The 21,340-nt window shown below is 36.8% G+C and overlaps 1 protein-coding gene across 4 annotated transcripts; it reads right to left on the reverse strand.

Moving 5' to 3' along the window:
- Nucleotides 1-2,725: 2,725 nt before the first annotated feature.
- LOC113697172 (endoribonuclease Dicer homolog 1-like) lies at nt 2,726-20,315 on the reverse strand. Of its 4 annotated transcripts, none has more exons than XM_027216662.2 (24): nt 20,048-20,315; nt 19,841-19,919; nt 19,024-19,066; nt 14,481-14,726; nt 13,255-13,852; nt 13,055-13,168; nt 11,614-11,824; nt 11,007-11,401; nt 10,692-10,923; nt 9,870-10,042; nt 9,656-9,778; nt 9,413-9,573; nt 9,075-9,302; nt 8,820-8,970; nt 8,547-8,729; nt 7,175-7,336; nt 7,008-7,103; nt 6,285-6,913; nt 5,366-5,466; nt 5,074-5,273; nt 4,078-4,998; nt 3,795-3,959; nt 3,284-3,657; nt 2,726-3,080 (listed from the first exon to the last, which is right to left on the reverse strand). In XM_027216662.2, exons 5-24 carry the CDS (start codon nt 13,738-13,740, stop codon nt 2,975-2,977), a joined length of 5,211 nt encoding a protein of 1,736 aa, XP_027072463.2. In that variant the 5' UTR covers nt 13,741-13,852; nt 14,481-14,726; nt 19,024-19,066; nt 19,841-19,919; nt 20,048-20,315; the 3' UTR covers nt 2,726-2,974. The 4 variants fall into 4 exon arrangements, with proteins under 4 accessions (XP_027072463.2, XP_027072462.2, XP_071911822.1 ...); XM_027216661.2 differs by having other exon boundaries at nt 2,726-3,152; nt 19,885-19,919; nt 20,048-20,314; XM_072055721.1 differs by having other exon boundaries at nt 2,726-3,152; nt 14,481-14,715; nt 20,048-20,314.
- Nucleotides 20,316-21,340: the final 1,025 nt, after the last annotated feature.

Here is a 21,340-nt window from a genome sequence, read left to right on the forward strand (position 1 = left end):
AGAAAGTTGCAATTTAACCATGATTCAGGGCTGCAAATTTTTATCCCAAAATAGGTTACATACGTGTTGTTGCCCTGAATCATGGTTAAATTTGCAACCCTGAAACATGTATGTAACCTATTTCGGGATAAAAATTTGCAGCCCTGAATCATGGTTAAATTGTAACTTTCCTTCTTGATTTATGCATAAATCGTGCAGTATATCATTAAGTAACTATAAAGCATGAATCTCGTAGAAAAATCTCAACAAAAATGGAACCCACAAGCTAAAAAACACAACTCACATCCTACGGTTCAGACTGAAAATGTCCAGCAAGCTCTCTTCAATTTTTCTCACCAAAATAGCACCTCTCTTACTTACTTTCAACCATAAATCACACAATAACATGTTTATAACATAAGCTAAGGAATTAATCAAGTATTTCCTAGCAAAACTCAACAAAACTGCAAATAAGAGCTGAAAATTCACAGCTCAACTCTCCCGGCTTCCTCCTGGAAATTTCAGCAGCCAAAAACCTCACATACATGCCATATTTCTACCAAGATTCATCTATCAAAGAAATAACTGATTCTCTAGCAAACTTGCAACAAAATAAACCAAAAGCTAAAAGAAATGACAGCCTTCACTGGTTCGGTTCAAATTGGAAACTTTCCAACTACAAATAGGTTACAAATAGGATACTTCAAATCAAACATGTATCCACATCTCTCTAAAGTGTAAGGAAAGATTGAAGTTTCTCAATCATATTATCTTATTTTTCTCCTCCAAATCAAGCTGAAAGTTGGCCCACCTTCCTCATTTCTTCATGGTTCAAGTAAGTTGGATGGACAGCTTCCTCTTGACTGGAAATTGAGACAAGACACTCTAGTTTCTCTCAAATCTCTATATTCTCTTGGTTGAAAAAATGAAGAAGAAAGGTCTCTCAACTCCTCTCTCTCTTGACTGAAACAATGAAAAGGAGGAGGAAGACTCCCAAGCTCTCTTTGTCTCAGATGTTTAAAAGGAGAAGAAATGAAGTTGATTCTTTCAAATATTCTCTCTCTCACGAATGTAAATGATCAAGGCAAGAAAGTATTGATTTGAAAACTTTTATCTTGGTCAAATTTGTTAGGGCAAAAAACTTGGGCGGCCATTAAACTTTTCTCGGAATCATGTTTTGGCCATCGAATTATTTTTTGTCAATAATTGACCACTAAACTATTTAATCAGTAAATTCGTGCCCATTTTGTCGGTAATGGCTCTTAATTTCTGAAATTAGCATTCTACGTGGCAAATCACAGGGGCAATTTTGTCCATCAATCCACTGACCGTTTACTTACATTAATGGCATCAACTGAAAAGAAAAAAAGCGATGGAAGCCAACTGAAGTGTCTGGTCTTGTGGAGGATAATTTTTTGGAGGTGGCTCATTAGAAACGTTGATTGTTGTGCGAATTGTTATCGTCCCTCTTTTCTTTTCTTTTTTCTCTTTTTTTGGGTGGTTCTCTTTATGGGGTTTGTTGGGACGAGTTTGATTCGTGATTCTGTGAGCATAAATGGAATGGAACTGTGAGTATTCTCCAATTCATCCGGCAACTCACCTGGGGGCCCATTTTCCTCCTCACTGTGATATGGATATCGAGCACAATGGTAGCCATGTCCCCACCACATTTGGTCTCTATTCTTGCTTCTTTTTCCTTTTCCTTTGACAACTCTTGCGTCTTTACTCTATTTATTAGTACTGCATTTCAATCTTCTTTGCGTTAGTACTATCTGATCTTTGCACCCTAAGCAATGGAACACCCGATAGCCCACCACTCCTACAATTTTCAGACGGAAAATTTGAGGAACCTTTCCATCACCGAATCAGCCCGCTTGAATCGGTTGAGGTAAACCAAAAAGGAAGAGGGAATTAGGGTTAGGGTTTAGAACTTTAGATGGAAGGAAAAAAGAGGAAGAGAAGGACGGCGCAAGTCAAGGGCTAAAATCTTCTGCGCGTCTCTAGAGTGGATTTTTACTTTGACCGTGCCGGCAAGTCAATTCACCCATATCTATGCATTGAAAAGTTTGGACCACTCGTTGTTTTGCCCTTGACGGCTTCATCAATATCGTCCGACGATCGGACGATTTCTGACACAGAATTTAGGGCTGGAAATTGAGTCCTTATTTTTTCCTCCCAAGACCAGGCACTTCAGTTGGCTTCCACCGCTTTTTTTCTTTTCAGTTGATGCCATTAATGTAAGTAAACGGTCAGTGGATTGACGGACAAAATTGCCCCTGTGGTTTGCCACGTGGAATGCTAATTTCAGAAATTAAGAGCCATTACCGATGAAATGGGCACGGATTTACTGATTAAATAGTTTAGTGGTCAATTATTGACAAAAAATAGTTCGATGGCCAAAATATGATCCTGAGAAAAGTTTAATGGCCGCCCAAATTTTTTGCCCAATTTGTTATGCCATATTGAATAAGTGTCATGCCATTTGGGAAAGCTTTTGTCTTGGTCAAGGTTGGATAGATGATTGACAAGTGGCAAAACGAGAAGTAATACCTATCTAATTGTCTCTAATTTACCAAATTATCTAGTTCTCCTCCAATTATCTCTTATCACCTCTTGATACATAATTCCTTTAGCACAAAACTTCCTCTTTTTCACTAAATTTATTACACACAACTCACTAGTTGATCACACTTACATAACGCACTATGAAACTCAACGTGCAATAAATTGAATGAGGCAATAGAAATAAAAATCATGAATCAACCATTAAATCAACCAAGAATTTAAGACAAGGCAATTAAAATAAAAGATGAAAATAATTTTCGGGATCTCACATATTTAACACTACATTTAAGCTTCTGTTTTTAAGAACCTCAAGTACAGAAGGATTTTATTTCCCACTATTGCTACCAAGGGGTGTGGTGCATCTCAGATTTTCAGAGTCAACTCTAGCAAATCCTTTTCCCGTGGCTTAAACGTTAGCCCTCAGGAGCTTTCACGCATACCACTTGTTAAGCAATTCTAAGAGAAGAACTGCAGCAGAATCCTTCGCTTTTTTGACACTTGGCATGGGATCTCCAATACATTCATCCGTCCATCCCCTATCAGAAGTTTTAACACAAACTGCATAAGTGAACCTTTTTGCATGTGCAGGGCCACCTTCATGGACGCGCCTAAAATGCCAAATTATATGGTTAACATGATAAAATCAGCAAAATTCTATACCAGTTTGCTAGGAATAGAATATACTGAATACAAGAATTGCATATTACAAAGAAGCTGGGTTCACAAGTTAATTTCTTACCGATATGATGGCATTGGCCAATTTCTCCGCAAACAGATATCGTTTAGTGTCTGCCTTGTAAACGTTTGGCTCCCATTCCTCCTCCTTTTGCCGTCATCAGTATCATTCTCCTTAGCTTCAGCTTTCTCCTTTTCCTTCAGTGCAACAAGGGCATTTCGAGCAGCCAATTTTTGTGCCATTTTCTTTTGTGGATTTTGAGCTAATCCAACCTGAACACCATCAACATAGACTTCCACTGTTGCCAAATTGCCACTCCTAGTAGCTTTATATTCGAGGCCCTCAGCCTGTTGCTGGCATCTTTCTTGCAGTTCTCTTACCGGATGCATTGGAAGGGTTTCTGGAGTGACCATTGGTTCCAGTAGGGGTTGGAATACCTGACAATACGAGTTTCATTACAAATCAAGATCTCATACCAAAATATCTGATTAATGACAAAAGATAAGCAAGAGAATAAAATTCAGCAATATAGACACAAATAGGAACTTTTCTCAGATTCTTGAGTTCGACTAACCCTCCATACAGCTGCAGTATCACGCCCACTGTCAAGGAAGACAGCACCAGCAATTGATTCAACAATATCGCCCAATACTTTTGGAGCTTTGCAGTCCCCTAAACCAAAGGAGTTAAACCCTGGCTTCGACAACTCATTCTGGACCTCTTTCACAAAATCTCGTATCTAAACATGAATGAAAATTGGTAAAAAGCTTCATTACTTGGGATAAGTCACATTTGATGCACAACACCATGCATATAAATGGTCGATTACAAGCAGTTAAAAGTAGAGCAGTATAAACCTGTTTTTCAAGGGCACTCGATCCATGTCGAAGGTGTGTATGAAGATTATGTTTAACAGCAACACGTGCAAAATTTTCATTGTTCACAGCAGCGGCTCGCAAATCAGTTAAGCGTCCTGGAGGCAGATCTGTATATGTAAAGAATAAGTGTCTTGTAATGAGATGATCCAACACAGCATCACCTACAAACTCCAGTCGTTGGTAACAAGACACCCCAGAGGAAGGGCGTGAAGCATGAGTAATAGCCTCTACCAATAAGCTCCTATCAATGAATTTGATGTTCAAAGTAGTTTCCAACACATCAAAGTCAATGCTCCTCAAAACATTCTCTGGAACACTATTGGGCCTAATAAGATAATCACTCTCCTTTAAATCAAAATCTACCTCTATGCCAATCCATTTCATCACGTGGTTTGCTGCAATTTTCCCACCTTCAACATAATACACACCAATTAGTGCCTCAACAACATCAGCCAGTGTTTTGCTAGAGAGGACGCGATATGAACTTGAATCGCTTTCCAGCTCACCGTCTTCAAGTTCATCATCTTCATATAAACCATCATCCAGATCCTTCCCTGCCCTCGTGTCATCATGTAAAACTTGTGGATCAAAAAGTGATGCTTCTGTTTCCTTCATTTCTTCATCAAAGACAGGCAGCACCCCTGGAGCAGCCCATCTAGATGGAGCAAACCGATCTGCTTGAATGTATGATTGAAGCCCCTTATTTAATGCATACTGATACAGCACCATGTTGCTGACCATTTGCTGCCTCATTCGAGTGAGTTGGCCTTCATGTTTCTGGGGATACTGGAGAAAAAGAAATCGACTAACAACCCATTTCAAATAAGCATCACCCAATAGTTCTGCTCGTTCATAGCAGAAAGTCTCCTGGCAAGAAGCAGCAGTCAAAGCTTCCAGTATCTGCACATATAAAGGTTCATATGTCATCTAACTTAGTGTAACTGTTAAAAAGTATCTAGTAGGGTGTCATCACACCTTTGAAGCAGGGACTGGATGACCAATTATATGCTTAAGCTGCACTGCAAGCAGCATACTTTCGACCCTTCTCATAATTGATGGCAATCTTTGAGCACCCCGTACTAGCGATCCAGGAAGAGGATGTACAAAACACAGCTCAGGAGGGAGAAAAACATAGTATGTCTTATCCAGGTTCTCATCAGATTCATTGTCATGAGCTATAACAGGCAAAATTTCACAATTAGTTGTTCAGAGCAATGATGAGAAAATAACACGTCAACATGACACAGTGAAAATGATATGTGAACACCTTCTGCATGTTCAAACCGAGGGGAGAGAAGATTCTTGCAATATGAAACACCACGGCCTCTTATTAGAGGTTGTTGTTTGAAGATCAAATGAACTCCATACCTGCAGGTAATTATGGACCGAACAGCCAAATGCACCATATTGTAGGTGAAGAATTAAAAGCTTTCCCAGTCTAGGTCTCAAACTAGTTCAAGAGTGCAAAACATCGAAACTATGGTTGATGGCCCAGAAGAACCAGAGTGTTTCACACTTGAAAATAGTTTATGCTTCCTTTCCGACCGCAATAAGCTTTGTCTTTTTCACGTACAATAATGGTGCATTAAAACCATCCAGTCCTTGCATTAAGAAATACTTAGCAGGTACACCAAAGAATTTAAAGACAGTGATTTCCTCGTTGATTCTTTTCGAGAAGAGATCTCACCCTTCAAGTCATCCACACAACTATACTGAAATAACTACCTTTCTCCTGATTTATTATCTTTTCTTAGAAGGCCAAACTGAAAAAGAAGTGCATTAGTTAGATAATTAACCTTTCCCATACTTGTTATCCCATTCTTAAAACCTCAAGTAAAGACAAGAATGCTCCATCAACCATCGTTTTAGCTTCCATTGGGCATAATTAGATGGATGACAAAATTTTAAGCAGTTATACTCTGAAAATATTCATATAAATAACAGTGACAACCCAATCCATGAAACTTCCTATTCAGTGATCAGGAAGGTTTAGACGCATTGGAGTCGTGTCCTGCTAAAAAACAACTCTTTGAAAACAATGTTGCAACCTATTGTCCAAAAATTGCTTTAAAAGTCAACTAGAGAACAAATTTTAGTTTATGAGGATCCATAACAATTATCATAAGCATTTCATAAGCAGAAAAAATGGTATGCCAAGCAATTTTAAGTTGATTTTAGATGCATACTTTTGCTTGTAGTAATCAGCATAAGAGCTGTACTCCAAAGGACCAAGGTAGCCTTCTTTCCTCGGAAATGGGTTTTCTGCAGTCATGTCATAGCGCACAGAATCAACAAAAAACCTCTTTCCTGAATGAGCTGCAGTAATAATCTTCCCAACTAAATCTTCCGCACTAACACAAGAATCAGCCATCATCAATTTGTCCTTGTTTAAAACCCCTTGAACAGAAACTTCAAGGGTATTTCGATTAGGAAGCAAACCAGAAGCTTCCACAACATCAAACTGTGCAATAGCTCCCCGGATACCATAAGTAGGATGGGATTTAAGGCCATAGGTAATTCCATGCCGCAATTTCCCAAACCCGTATTCTCTACGGTCTCCACCTAGTGCTCGCTCGTTTGTCCCAAGACAAACATCTGGTCGAGCTCTCTGGATGGGATTGCGCCATGCATCTGTGTTTGTTATTCTCTCAATCAGATCCCAGTCAATATCTTTTATCGGATCAGTAGTTTTGTTGCAGGTCGTTGGAACAAATAAATAAGCCTTCGCAGGATCCCATGGAGTAGTGGATGGTTCAACATCCACATCCAGTACTATGCTCATTAGTCTTACATGGAAGCTCTTGAGCAAAGCTAACTGTACAAACAGACACCAGATTACGGTTCAAGCAGATAAGCAAGATGCAGAGTGCTATATCTTCGTATCAATGAAAAAGTAATATGTGATCAACCTGAATTTCAGTAATTTCTAGTGGGCCTCGATAGATAAGTGAAGCTTTTGTGATTACAGTTCGAGCAATAAATAGATCCATTGACATCGATAACACCTGATAATAAGAGACACTTAGCAACAAAAAACATTGAACTTTTACATTTAACGCAATAATGAAAAACATACCTCTGCATCCAGCTCATTGCCAAACAACACCGCAAACTCTGAAACTTGAGTTAAGAATGGATCCTTTGAGGAACCAAAATTAACACATTTGACCTCATACATATACAGGTGAAAGAATTTGGAGTAGTCACAACTATCTCTCCCAGTTAAGATCCAATCTCCCTACAGGAACAACAGAAGTTTAAAATAAGAGAATTTTACATCTCAGCAACACTAGGACACTCCTTGCATAGAAACTAAAACCAATGGAAAGTGGAAAACAAAATTTTACATCTCAGCAACACTAGGACACCTTGCATAGAAACTAAAACCAATGGAAAGTGGAAAACAAAATCTAACAACATATAAATTCAGTAATAGTGCTGTTGATCTGCAAAACATGTACCAAAATGTAGTCAAGACAATCCAATTACACGGGCTTTACAACATCAAATGTAGTAAATCCTCACAAGTATTAAAAAAAAATATGTAAATTGAAAAAGGAACAGTAAAATCTCCTAAAAGGCAAAACGAAAGAGTGTGAGCCCACATTTTAAGTATACAGAAGACAAAGCAGTAGGATTGTGGTACAAAAATGACCAGCATTATTTCTTGCATTTTGTCTCTGACTTGATCAATGACTGGTCAGAAACTCATTAAAACAATTTTCTTTGGCCACCAGAAGACATGATAAGCTTACTGCAAACAACTCCATGCGGACAAAAATCTGCTCTTAAAGGTTTCTACTTTTACTGTGGAGGCAAAAGACAATTGATCTGCTTCGTGAAAAAACGTAACATCAAATGTGCTCTACACGAAGCCAAGCCTAAAAGCTAACATGTACCATTGAACAGTTGAGCTCTTTATTCAGCCACTTCAAAACATAAAAAACAAGATGGATTTGTTTAACTGATCACTTCAAAATTTGTGCTGAAACATGATAATTAGCTGATTCATTAAATTTAGAGAGAAAAAAAAGGACCTAAGAGAAATTAAATCACCGGAAGGTCACATGATAGGTAGGTGTGAGCTTCTAATACAACGCATTTTCCATAATTGCTAAGTGCAAAAACTAACATATATTTTCTTCACTTCTCCTAGTGCTGCCCCAAGGAACCGGTAAAGTTCTTTTGAAAAGCATAATATGATATAGATTGTCACTTTTACACTTTATCAATCAATTTACCTTCTGGTTTAAAACACAGAGAGCTAAAAGGCAGCCTTATAACCATGAGAGATACAGGGTTACCTATGACAAATATAGGATAACCCACTTAAACAGCAGATGGGATTTTCATAATTTACCCTAAAATTCATATATCTTATACTGGTTTATATCATCTTCAATTACAAACTGGAGCAAGCTAAACCAGGTTTGCATTCACAAACTAACCTGAAGAACTTTAGCAACGCCTTCAGGGTAGAACTCCCTATGCCTAGCAGTTCCAGGAAGCGGATCCCCTTCATCATTTTTTTCAACTTTCTCAAGATCTGCCCCACTTCCCTTGTCAGGCAAGAGCATGTCAGTAAATGCTCCCATCTCATGGAGCTTCTTGCAAGCAGCTAAACAGACAGCCTGAAGATTACAGATTCTGTTTAATAAATATAGTTGAATAAGTGAGGGGTAGCAACATGGATCTGATTATTTAATACATGCATATCATGCCTGTTGTGCAACACGCATTGAGCCGCAGACAGGACCCTCAAGTTCCTCAAATGGTGCATTACAGGGAAGCTGAAGCCTGCATGAATATCCAGTAGGTCCTCCTGGCTTCTCATGGCGCTGCATAATAAACTCAGGGCGAAGTATTGAGTACCTAAAACAAAGAAAGTGAAAAAGGAACAAAAAGCTAAGAACCTACTTGCTGTGGAGAATAAGTGCATGATAAGGACAATAATCACATTGAAAAAGAAACTGAACCTGTCACTCGGCAGCTGCGAACAGTAAAAGTGGATGAGTCCAACAGCAGAATTTAAACTGACCACAGCACCCGTAGACTCCACTTGATAGACTGTATTTTCTGTCACCTCCCCCAGCTTAGATGTACCATTAAGATGACTAATATCCGTCCTCTCAATTGCTTCTTTTCGCAAGGTTTCTTCACTATTTCTAGCATTTCTTAGAAATGCTTCATGTGATAAATTTCCTCTAAACAAAGGATAAAACATAATAAATTTTAAAATCTAAGTTCATTTGTCATCTCAATTATGGAAAATAATGGGAAAGGAATCATAAGAATCCACAAGATGCATAACTACCTCTCAACCATCAAAATGTAATCTGATCCAGGCTTTCTAGCTCGGCCCCTGGACTGAATGTATGCTAGAACAGTTTTTGCCAGGTCAAAGCGGATGACAACATTGCACTGCCTAATATCAAGTCCTTCCTCAGCAACACTAGTGGCAACTAACAAGGTAACCTACAGATCAGTGCAAGCGTAAGATAGTGAATAAGAGCAAATCTGGTATTTAAGATGAATCATGTATAAGCATTTAGCATACACGGCCATCTCGGAATTTTGCTATTGCATCCTGCAATTGACTTGTCCGCATCTCTTGACTATTGTTATGCCCAATCAAACTTGCTGACTTGATAAAACTCAGGGAAGGAAGCTCTGCAAAAACCTGCATGCTTGACCAAATATTGTTGTCACAATAAATAATTAACTAGTTAAAATTCAAAATGGAGAATATGTATAGCTTATGTTTAGTTGACCTTTGGAAGAACTAAGGCAGCCACAACACGTTCCACAAAAACGATTGCACGAAAATCATCTGTATGCTGATATTTCAGAAGTATTTTAATCAACGACTGCACTTTTGGTGTCACTTTCCCATCAGCAACAGCGGCTCCAATTATCACATCAACATGTTCTCCGCCAGAGACAACTGAATCAGACAAGCATACAAGCAAAAAAGAACATTGACAACTATGACAAAAACCCACATACACAATTTTTAAAGGAATTAAACAATTAAAATACAACTGAGGCAACTGCATCATTAGCACTCTTTCTAATTCTAATGGCAACTGTATAGAGTGTATACAACTAAGAGAGTACATAAATCACAGGATACAACTAAGAGAGGTTATGCACATAATTACTAAGAGACGTTATGAACATTGACAACTATCATTAGGAAGCATACAACTAAGAGAGTACATAAAGCAAAAGAGAATTGGCCGCTGTCTAGAGTGTGAATAATTTAAGATAATTTTCAACTGATATGACACCTGCATGCATATAGCAGGTAGGGACCAGCTGGATAAGCCCTCCATATACCCTTAAAATCAGAGGTTATGTACATCTCTTAACTGACATATCTTTGGCATATGAATTATGAATCACTTTCTAACTTTTATTAGAATGATAACTGGAGAAAGGACAAAGGTAACAATTAATGGATCAATTCCCTTCCTGTAGTTGGGCTTATAACAATAAAAGTTGAACTCCAACAAGCCAAGATCAACCAGTTAACATATAGTAGCAAATAAAATGCATTACCCCTCCAGCAAACAAGACTAGTGAGCACTCACCGTGACTGTCAGGAAGTTCTCCCTCCTCTATCTCTTCAGACAAACTGCTCTCTGAAGTTTCAAAACCAACCAAATCTCCAATTCTTGAGTTACTTTCACTTACAGCTCCCTCAGATAATTGGCATTGCAAGAGGGAAACAACTTTACTTAGATACGATTCTTGAAATTTGACATCTAGTTGGTAATTTGCTCTTTCATCATTTTGTAAACCAGCTAAAAATGATTGTGCAACCTTCAACAATATAGGGCAAAGGAAACTTGTAAGTAGTTACACAAAATTGGCATAGAAAACTAATCCCCAACAAGATACTTCACCTTATAAGCACACCACTGTCCTAGTTCTCCAAGTGCATAGTTGACGGCCCTCAGCTTTTGAATTAAGTTAGCAGCTCCATCACTTTCAGTTCTTTCAGATACACCATATACTTGGCGCAGCTCTTCCTTTGCACCAGCATCTCTTGCTCCCATAAATTGCCATTTACTCCTCCTAGAGCTTGATTGAGCAGCTTCTTCAACTGCCACTTCCATTTGCTTTATCTGTTCATGGAGGGACCACAAACTAGTAGCTTTGTCATATTCAACTACAACTTCTGAGGGCATTGGCACGTGTCTCTCGAGCTCTTTACGATCCTTTACTGTACAAACTACTGAATCTAACTTACATTCTAGATTACGAATCTTAATTGCGCAGTCTATTTGGCTTGAAACACCTGCATGACAATGGCAACAGTTTCGTGAATAATAGTAGTGGCAAAACTCCCAGTGCAGCCAAGAGTATTAAAAAGAGAGAGAGAGAGATAGGGAGGAAGAACAAAGACAAATGACAAGATATTACTGCACTGCAAACAAAATTTGGATTAAGTAGCTTCTCTGCAAGCAAGCAACAGAAGTGAAATGCTAAGATAGATAAACCAATGCCTACCCTTCAAGTTAACAGGAGAAGCTGTCATTCCAAAAACAGATGGCCTCTGCTCCTTTGACGTTGTATGATAGAACTCAGACATCACTAAAGAATATGGATGTTTCTTGACAGCATGATGACATTCATCCAGAATAAGTAGATCAATAGCTTCCATTTTTATTATGCTGTGTCTCAATATATTCAAGAGAATTTGAGCCGTCATGACTAAAACCTGCAATGTCAATTATTAACTTAAATGAGTCAAACTAAGCACTTTTGGGACTTATATGAAGACTAAAAGAATGCACAATCAGATGTGGGACACGGAAGTTATCAGTGCCAAGTAGCATTAATTTACTTTAGAAGTGCGCACCACACAACCTTAGGCAGATAAGATTGCATGCACACACGCTCTTGACTTGTCATGGTGAATGGAGTAGCCAAAACAAAAGCATATATGCTCACAAAGTCATTCCACCATGCTCACACTGTTTGGTTAACACAAAACTTGGACAATCATTTTTACTGTGCATAAGGAACACATTATCCCATAGTGTCAATCAAATCAGGATGGAAGGTGTATAATGTAAGAGACATCAAGATGAGCAAAAAGGATAGGTGCAGAGACTCAACGGAAGCTGTTCTAACAAGTGGAGTTGGCTGCGTTAGTAGAGAAATCTTTCCATCTAAAATTCCAAAAGGAAAATACTATGACTGTTTTAATACTACATCCTTGTTCTGGAAAATACTATGACTGTTTTAATTTGCACACCAGCGTCTTCTCACGCTACTTCAATCTGATATAGTAACAAGCTGTAAGGGATTGAGAGCTAAATGAAATCCCCAAGAACACAACAATCTGAAGCACCAAATCATGATGTTAACATTTCTACAGTACTCATGCAGCATCCAAGGATACCCTTCCTTGGACTGCAAATTATATCCTTTTAGGAGATCCTCTCTTTAGGATATAAATTGCATGAGTAGGTGATTTAAATGCATTGCACCACATGGCAGCTTCACATAATCATTTTTCCCTTTTCTCATCACTCAGGACTATACTTGGAGAGATATGGTCCATTCTGTGTACATATTCTTGGCTCAACCTAGGCTTAATAGACTGATCTGAATTGGACTAAATGCAATTAGAAGCAAGGTAATTGGGGAGGCAGAGGGAAGGGTGGTTATTTAGGGGGCTAATATCCTCTATATTTGATTGCAAGACATAAATTCATGCATCCGAGTGAACCTTAAATAAGGCAGACACAAATTACATGTATTTATAACTCAATGTATCACATGCTATATTTGCAAGTATTGTAAAATCAACCAGACTATACTGTGGACTTTAACTGAACAGGACAGCAAAATCTTATAACATCATGTTTGCATGATGGAACCATAAAAGATCATAAGGATGTGCACAATTAATAGATAATACACAAAGCAACGATTCCAACACCTGTTTGGTTTCAAACTCTCGCTGCCACCTTCGTGCATCCCAGAAGTCTTGGCCCATTTCACCACAATAGTGACCAACTTGATAACCCGTTCTCTCACGAATTACTTCTGCTTGCTGGATTGGGGATGAAAATAAAGAAATCATTGAAAGAACATATAAGGCAAATAAGCCAGTAAATATTTTTCTACCAAGAAAACTACCTGATAAACAAGTGGAACTTTAGGAACTAGAAATACAGCCAGCATTTTCTTGTTCTTGCTCTGCAAGTCACTAGAAATACTCCTAATAAGGAGGACAGCAATGAGTGTTTTTCCTGCCCCAGTTTCCAGGAAAGCAATTGTGTTCTTAGTCTTTGCCTGTTCAAGAACATCCAATTGGTATTGCCGCGCCTGCTCTTCAGGGAGTTTGTTAATTCCATTTGGCTCTTCAGCTTCCTTCTCTGTCCCTTCGCTGCCACTGCAACTTCTCTGTGGCGCTGTCATGCCAGCTCTGTTTTGATCAGCTTCCCAAGAACCCAAGTGGAAGACCATCTCATTCCTTTCCTTATCTCTCTCCCAATAGCCCCTGGCTTCCCTCCAATCTGTGTCTTTCCGGCTGCTCCCATAGTGTTGTTGTCTCCTTCTCATCCGATCTTTGTGGCACCAATCCATCTCATCTCCATCACGAGGTCTCTTCCTAAATGACATGGTTCAAAGACTCGTCTGAGTAGGAGTCGAGTCAAATGACTGGTCACAGGAACTTGGCTAGGCAAAGTTGCCTCGGGTCAGTAAAAAGTCCGGCAAAATCGTCTGAGTCAACCTGTTCAACTCAGGACAAAATCAAAAAACCCATACATCTGCTGTACTAAAGATTTAACGCAAAGACAATCATAATCCCCCAAGAAAATCCAAAAATTATTGACAATTAATTAACAAGGACGAGTAAAGTTCACAACGCAAATGTGAAGGGCAACTGAAAGCTTCCTCAAGCAATGAGAAGATCATCGCAGAGGTGAGGACAGGCGAGTAAGTGTTATGCTGGTGGAGGAGGCCATGGGGCTAGTAGGTTTTTGTTGGGGGGGGGTGTTCAAAGCATAAAAAAATTCAATTAAGTGAGCCTAGAAGACAGAAGCATCTGGGAATGTGGATCCAAAGAAAAGAAAGAAAGAGGGTGAAGTGAAAATGGGGAAGCGACTAGCGAGCGAGAAAGCAAGAAAAAGTAGTAGTGGCCACTCAAAGCTGTTGTATGTACTACTAGTAGAGACTGAACAGCTAAGTTGAAAGGGAAGGGAGTTATTGCATTGCAACTTTTGGGGGGGTGAATGAGAGGGAGGGCTACGGAGAAAGCACATTTCAAATTCCAATTAAATTTGATTAAATAAACGGATGCTTTAATATTTTTGCACAACAAGAAGTGAAACAAAGAGAAAGAGAGAGGGATCGTGCACCTGATGTTAATGTAGAAGATGCAGCACACCACGGAAAGAAGTCCAGCAGCTACTGCTCTCGCAGATCCATGTCAATAATAATTAATATCCATAAGCATTTTGCTTTTTCTTGCAATTCTTCTGCTACCTGCCTTATTAGTTACCACTACTAGTGATTAGGGCTTCTTCAGAGTTCTTCTGCTACTACTTTGTAAAATACTAGGAGAAGAACACCATGCAATCCACGGTGAAATATCTAGATATGCCCTGCCCAATGTATATAATCAGTTTTTTATGTTTCAATAGTGTGTGTACATTTGTAATATAACAAATTAGCAGTTGCAAGAACCAAATCATTCAAATTATGTACATTAATACTTCAATAATTGAAGCCATAGCAATTGAATTGTATGAATGCACATGTTAGCTGAAAAGAATTAGAGAGCCCAAGAAAATACAATTTTTCTTTTATTTTGGATCAATGACACATTTTGTCCAAACAGATGTCTATCAAAGATAACAATTACAATACAGTTTCACATTTTGATGAAGATTATGATCCTACACACTTATTTTCATCAATTTAATGATAACATTTTGATGCCATTTGTAAGTTGGGACAGATTGTCTGGAAACTCATAACCCCCCTAACCAGAGCATTACCTGTGCTAAATCTAACAGAGATAGTAACAAATTCAATAGGTCACATTCAAATAGCATTGGTAGCTGAGAGAAAACAAGAAAACGGCAATTAATCCATGAGGCCAGGATCTCACAAAATTTTCCATGAATAGGTTGCCTTTGTATCCTAAAGACAAACTCCATCCAGACAGGTATAAAATACACAAAAGAATTGCGAACAAGATAACATAAACTGGCTTTATCTCCACAAAGGTTTCAAACAGTACATCTCACAGTATGATTGTTTTGCATATTTCAACGCCTCTGGTTGGAAATGTTAAAATCTAAGAACCAATAAATCAATATAAGAAGTATAAAAAAATTGTCAAAGCCATGAAAAAATATTTTTGTAACTACAACCTCTTTAAGGTTCGTATTTAGAACTCCAAATCTCTAACTATAGGCAGAATTTACTTTCCATCTTTTAAGATCATTTACGATTTGTTGGATCACCAAATAAGCAGGTGATTCTTTAAGTAGTAACAAACTCATGTTTCTTACTACCTGTAGCCAACCTCCTGTCAAATTCATAAAAGACACTTTCTTTTATAGGCTGAACCTACACCAACCATGTGAAGTGCTAGTCCAAAGCATAAGCCCACTACACAGCAAAACATTTGACCAGGCCATGCACCTCATAATTTCATCACAAGCTAGCCTCAAAATTATGATAACATTGACTCAATTTAGATAACTGATAAAAATATTTATTTTCTTGAAAATGTTGCTAGAGAAGTTTTTGTGACTTATTACAACAGATAATGTTTTTGAGGATATATAATGCCTATACAAAAATAGTTTGCACATGCAAATTAAGAAAAAAAGAAATTAAAACAAAAATCAATGGCAATCTTCTATTAGCAAAAGTTATTTAAGAATATGACTTTAGCAAAAGAAATTATAGAATACTATACAGCTATAGAAGAAACATTAGGCATGACTTCATGATCAAGGACAAAAGTTTGTCTCTAACTGTCTCTTGTTTTGACTAAAAAGGTAGTTTCTACGTTTTCTTTTGTAAGTTTCCATTACTTTGGTAATCGGGGTCTGACAGTTTATAACATCTTTCTTTTCCTAAGCTCTTTTGCTTGCATAGGCCTCCCTGCAGTTCCTTTATCAGTTGTTATCAGCACACTAATAGGATCAGAGGAGAAAAATCAGTCATTATCAGTTCTTATCATTTAAACAAAAAAATAATATTGACAAAACCAAATAAGCATTGAAACCATTAGAGCAGTAAAACAGGCAAATATGACAGGAGGAATTCCCTGAGTAAAGAAAAAGAAGAAAATAGCATTTTTACACTATTAAACTTTTATACCAGCAATTCCCAGCATCACGCAAAATAATTATGACAAGGAACAAGTTTAATTCTTGGATAGGTACAAGATTTTATGATGATATATGATCAAGTGTACTTTTGAGTAAGAGAAGTAAAAAAGGGATTTTCATGACAAAATGAAGCATAGAAGTGTAATTGAAACTTACTTTGAATTGGATAAAAAATAACAGAGGGATGGTAATGAGAAAACAGAAGAAACAATGAGATTAAACATGTAGTCTGTATAATTATTTTCCGCATGAAAGCTCCTACAAATATTTGTCTATAAGAAACTAGGACACTGTCCCACACAAGGCGTGGGGATGCGGTGCCCGTGTAACAATATTATTTCTAGTATGAAATTAAATGTTATTGAATAAAATAATGAAAAACTTAGATTTAAAAGATTGTTAATAAGCCTTTTGGTCTTCTTTTACAATGTATGTTTTTTCAGTTATTTTTCCTGCCAAGTATTACAATTTCATTCTCATGTAATACAAATTGAGAGAGCTACAGGGCTCATGAAATCATTCCTGTCTATAAATGAACATTACAATTTGAAGCCTCTTCCCAAAACCACCACCATTCAGAAGAATGCTCTGTTTAAGCTGTTTCCGGCAAACAAAAGTTTAACTCTAGAATCTCTTCAAACTCCCAAGCAACAGCTTTTTGCTGTTTTTGCCTTTTCTTTATCTTAACCAAGATAAAATATCAAATCCAAGAATTCACAAGCCATTACTGCCATTATTACCATACTTGACCTAAAGCCTGGTCAACTTTCTTATGTTTTGGTGATACCTAAGGTTGGAGATCATAGCAAGTAAAGAATATATCACTTTAGTGCAGTAAAAGAGCTCTTCCGTAAACCAAATTTTTTCCTCATCCAGACATAAGAAATTGGAAAATGGAAAGGAAGTAATCCTATTAGTTAAATATCAAGAAATTGAATAAGCTGGCAAAAGACAACTAACAATAAAAAATTTCACCACACATAATGGAAACTTGAAGCATAAAAGTAAACACTCCATGAAAGGAAAAACAATTCACAAATGAGGAAATATCTACTTGTATGTACGACAAAATGATGATAGCCTGAACAGGATACCACATATAAAAAAAATCAAGACATACATAAAGTAAACATCACCAACCAATATTAGAAAAATCAAAATGACTACAAGGGATGGATGGTACAAGACTTACACAGCATATCAACACACAAATTTTAACTAAAGTAATTAAATGAAAGATATTAGAAGCATAAAGTTACAAGCAATCAACGTTATGATAAAAGCTGTACAAAAGCTAGGCAAACATAAAAAAAACTTACCAAGAACTTGGACAATCCACATCAACAGCACTCACAATAATCTCAACCCCCCCCCCCCAAAACTTTCTTTTGTTATATCGGTGTGGCAAAAGCAACAACGGTTGGAATGTGGCGGTGAAAGATGAAAAGATAGCAGAGATTGGCATTCAACTTGCCATTGTATAAGCTATGAAGTGTCTATTAACGTCACCACCCTCAGTCGCTGAAAGACTTGTATAGTGCCTTATTTGGTACACAAATAACTATGGCCTAATAATCAGGTACTACCCTAGCTGAAAACTGGATTACAGTGAATCCCTACATGATAAACATACACATGCTTTAAACAGACCACTTGCAAACAACAAAAACAGATTTCATAGTTCTCAAACAATGTTTAGTACATTCATTGTCTTTCCTGTGTCTTTACGTAGGACCAATTTATTTTACCTGCACACTAGGTAATGATAGTTGGCTTAATACTCGCTCAGTCACTTCCTCTGCACTACTTCTCCTTATATTAGCAATTTCCTGTCTGTTAAACAATATGAGAACATAGAAACAACCGCAAGAAATCGCATCATGAACTTAAGAAAACCATTAGCCCTCAAGTTGCCTCCAATCTTTCAAGCATCTCATGAGTCATGTCAAGCATCCCTTTTCTCTAAACCAATGACTTTCTGCTACAAGATATTTGTTTAAAGGTCCTCTGCCGATATTTTTAGTCTAATTAAGTTATGAACATTTCATCATGCACACCATGAAGAAAGGGATCACCTGACTTTCCAAAATAACCACACTATTGATTTTTGTTTAAATTTTTTTCTCTCAAAGTAGTTCCATTTCTCATGAGAACAACTATGACATCAGCTATCCCCATCTGAGTTGGGGGAAAAAGTAATCAAAGAAAAATGACAAAACAACAGAAATACAAATGTGGAGACCATAATATTATCAAAATCTTCTAAGATACAAGATCAGAAACAAAATGTTTAGAGTAGAAACCTATTCATCGGAGCACAAGCTTTGACAAAGCCACAAGGACATTTTATTAAGCAAGAAATCACAACCATAAATCAGAGTTGCAAAAGTTTGAACAGCCATAGAGAATAAATTTTCTCCAAACAGCAAAAATTAGAAGCATGTGAAAAAGAATCAAAACTAAGGAATAGATTTTTAACTCAATCTACCAAGATGTTAGGACAACTGCCAAAAAGTTAAAATTATACCACAAAGATCTGAACTTTACTTACATGGTAACAAGCACTTTAAGGATTTACGGATTCAAAATGCTCCCTACGAAGATTGCAAAAAGGATCCTTATCAAACCGAGTATGAGCAGTGACAACTGAAAATCTTGCAAGATATTCAAAAAGCAACAAGTAAAGAAAGTAGTTAAAAAAAAAAGAAAGAAAACATGCACTGCAACAGCTAGAAAATCATAACTGCTAAAATGATTATCAGAAAACAAATTCATAGCTCTCCATTCCAGCAAGCATAGTAAATGATAAAATTGTATGATTCGCTATCTTTTAATCTACATAATAGGAAAGGTAAAAACTGGAAAAGAAGCACTACCCGAAGAAATCACAATCAACAAAAAAGGGAAGGGAAAATAAGAGAATCAGAGACAAACAAATAGGGAAAATCAGATAACTAAAACAAAAACATAAGAGAAACAGAAGTAATGATTAGTAAAACTATTAAACATCAACTAAAAGATGAACTAGAAGAAAAAAATGAGAAGAAGAGAGGTGGAGAAAGAAATTTTGGTTTCAGAAAATAATGATGAAAGAGAAATGGTTGTGATGATTGAAGCACCGATGAGCTATGAAAAGAAAATTGAGAAATCCGACAGGGCAATCTAGAAATTTTTAGCGGATGAAATTGTGACAAGGATTTAACAACCCATGAATCCAAAACAACCAGAAAATTAACCAAGAAATTTTAAGGGCTCCAGAAAACCAGAAAAAATAGATAATTAAGTAAAGGAATCCCAGTGTAAAGCAACACAAGCACCATTTAAAATGAGTAAAAAAGAGAAAAGAAAAAACACAGACAGTAATAAACCTGAGAAAAAAATTCATGAAACCTGAGGAGGAAACATTGCATACAATATTCCTTGGTGATGATCTTCCCTTAGCTGCCTCTGTCTCGAGAGAAAGCACGGAGGAAAAATCAGTATGAAATTTTAGATGTTAAGCAGGAGAAATTTTTGGGAAAAAATCACGGAAACATATATTCAAAGGAAACAAAAGGTAATGGGCAACAAAGAACCTGACACTCTGGAGATAGAATCTTGGAATTTCCTTGCCTCTGCGTTTAAATCTTTCAACTTTTCTGCTGTCTTTGTCGGTGGAGCGGAGGCGGGGAAACGGCGAGAGGAGCAGACGGACGGCAGACCTCTGTGGTTTGGAGGACAAGAAAGTCATGTCTAGTAGAAACGGGCTCAAGTGACAGGGTTGAGGACGAACAAAGTCAACCAATCCCTTAGCGCCACATCAGCAGACGACAGACGACCTAAAAGTAGTGAAGCTTGTAGCGGCCTGCACTATGCCAGTGCATTTGACGCGCATATATAATTAATTATTTCAACTTATATGTAGAATTATGTCATATATGTTTTCTTTTTATTTTCAGAAATCTATAAAAAGTACTCTTTTTTTATTTAAGAAGTTATTATATTTAAAACTATCGTAGAGAAAAAAGGGGGAAGGAGGATAGTTGTACTTAAGAGTTAAATCATACTAGAAAAAATGAGGAAACTTTGAGTAGTTTGAAAACTAATTTTAAAGGGTATTTTTGGTATAACATTAAATGATATAAATTCTTTACACTAAAAGTGACCTCTCCCATTATATACAATATAGTATAAATCTATAGAACTACTCTTTTTTATATTATATATATATATATATATAATTATGGTAGAGAAAAAAAAAGGAGTATGGTCAATTATACTTAAAATCATAATAGAAAAAAATGAGGGAACTTGAGCAGTTTAAAAACTAACTTTTGAGGGTATTTTTGATATAACATTAAATAACATAAATTGTTTATACCCAAAGTCACCTCTCCTATTATATATATTAGTGCACGTGTATATATATATAATAACACATTATAGATATATAGACTAGTTGGTCTTGCCCTACCCATGATTTGTCTATGAGTTTTTTTCTTTTTTGGTATGTGTTTTATGGTAATAGGAAGAGTGTAAAGTAGTGATATTAGTTGGAAAATAATAAAGTTTAATAAAATTAGTGCATAGTATAAAAAATGAGTACGTGTATGAAAATTTTGGTTGGAATGAAATTTTATGTTTAAGTAGCATAAATATTATCATTATGAATAAATGTACGTCTACAAAATATGAATAATGAAAATACTGAGTGCTTTTTTATCAATTATGGTTATGTAGTAATAGATCGGTATGTATATTAATGAATATATTTGAATAAAATATATCTCTTATATAATTAATGCTACTAACTACGATGACGTCTATTGAAATTAATTTGCTTTATTAGTATCAATAATATTTGTATAAGAAACAAAATGGACAAAAAT

This window comes from Coffea arabica, chromosome 6e, assembly GCF_036785885.1.
Source record: "Coffea arabica cultivar ET-39 chromosome 6e, Coffea Arabica ET-39 HiFi, whole genome shotgun sequence".
Lineage (NCBI taxonomy): Eukaryota > Viridiplantae > Streptophyta > Magnoliopsida > Gentianales > Rubiaceae > Coffea > Coffea arabica.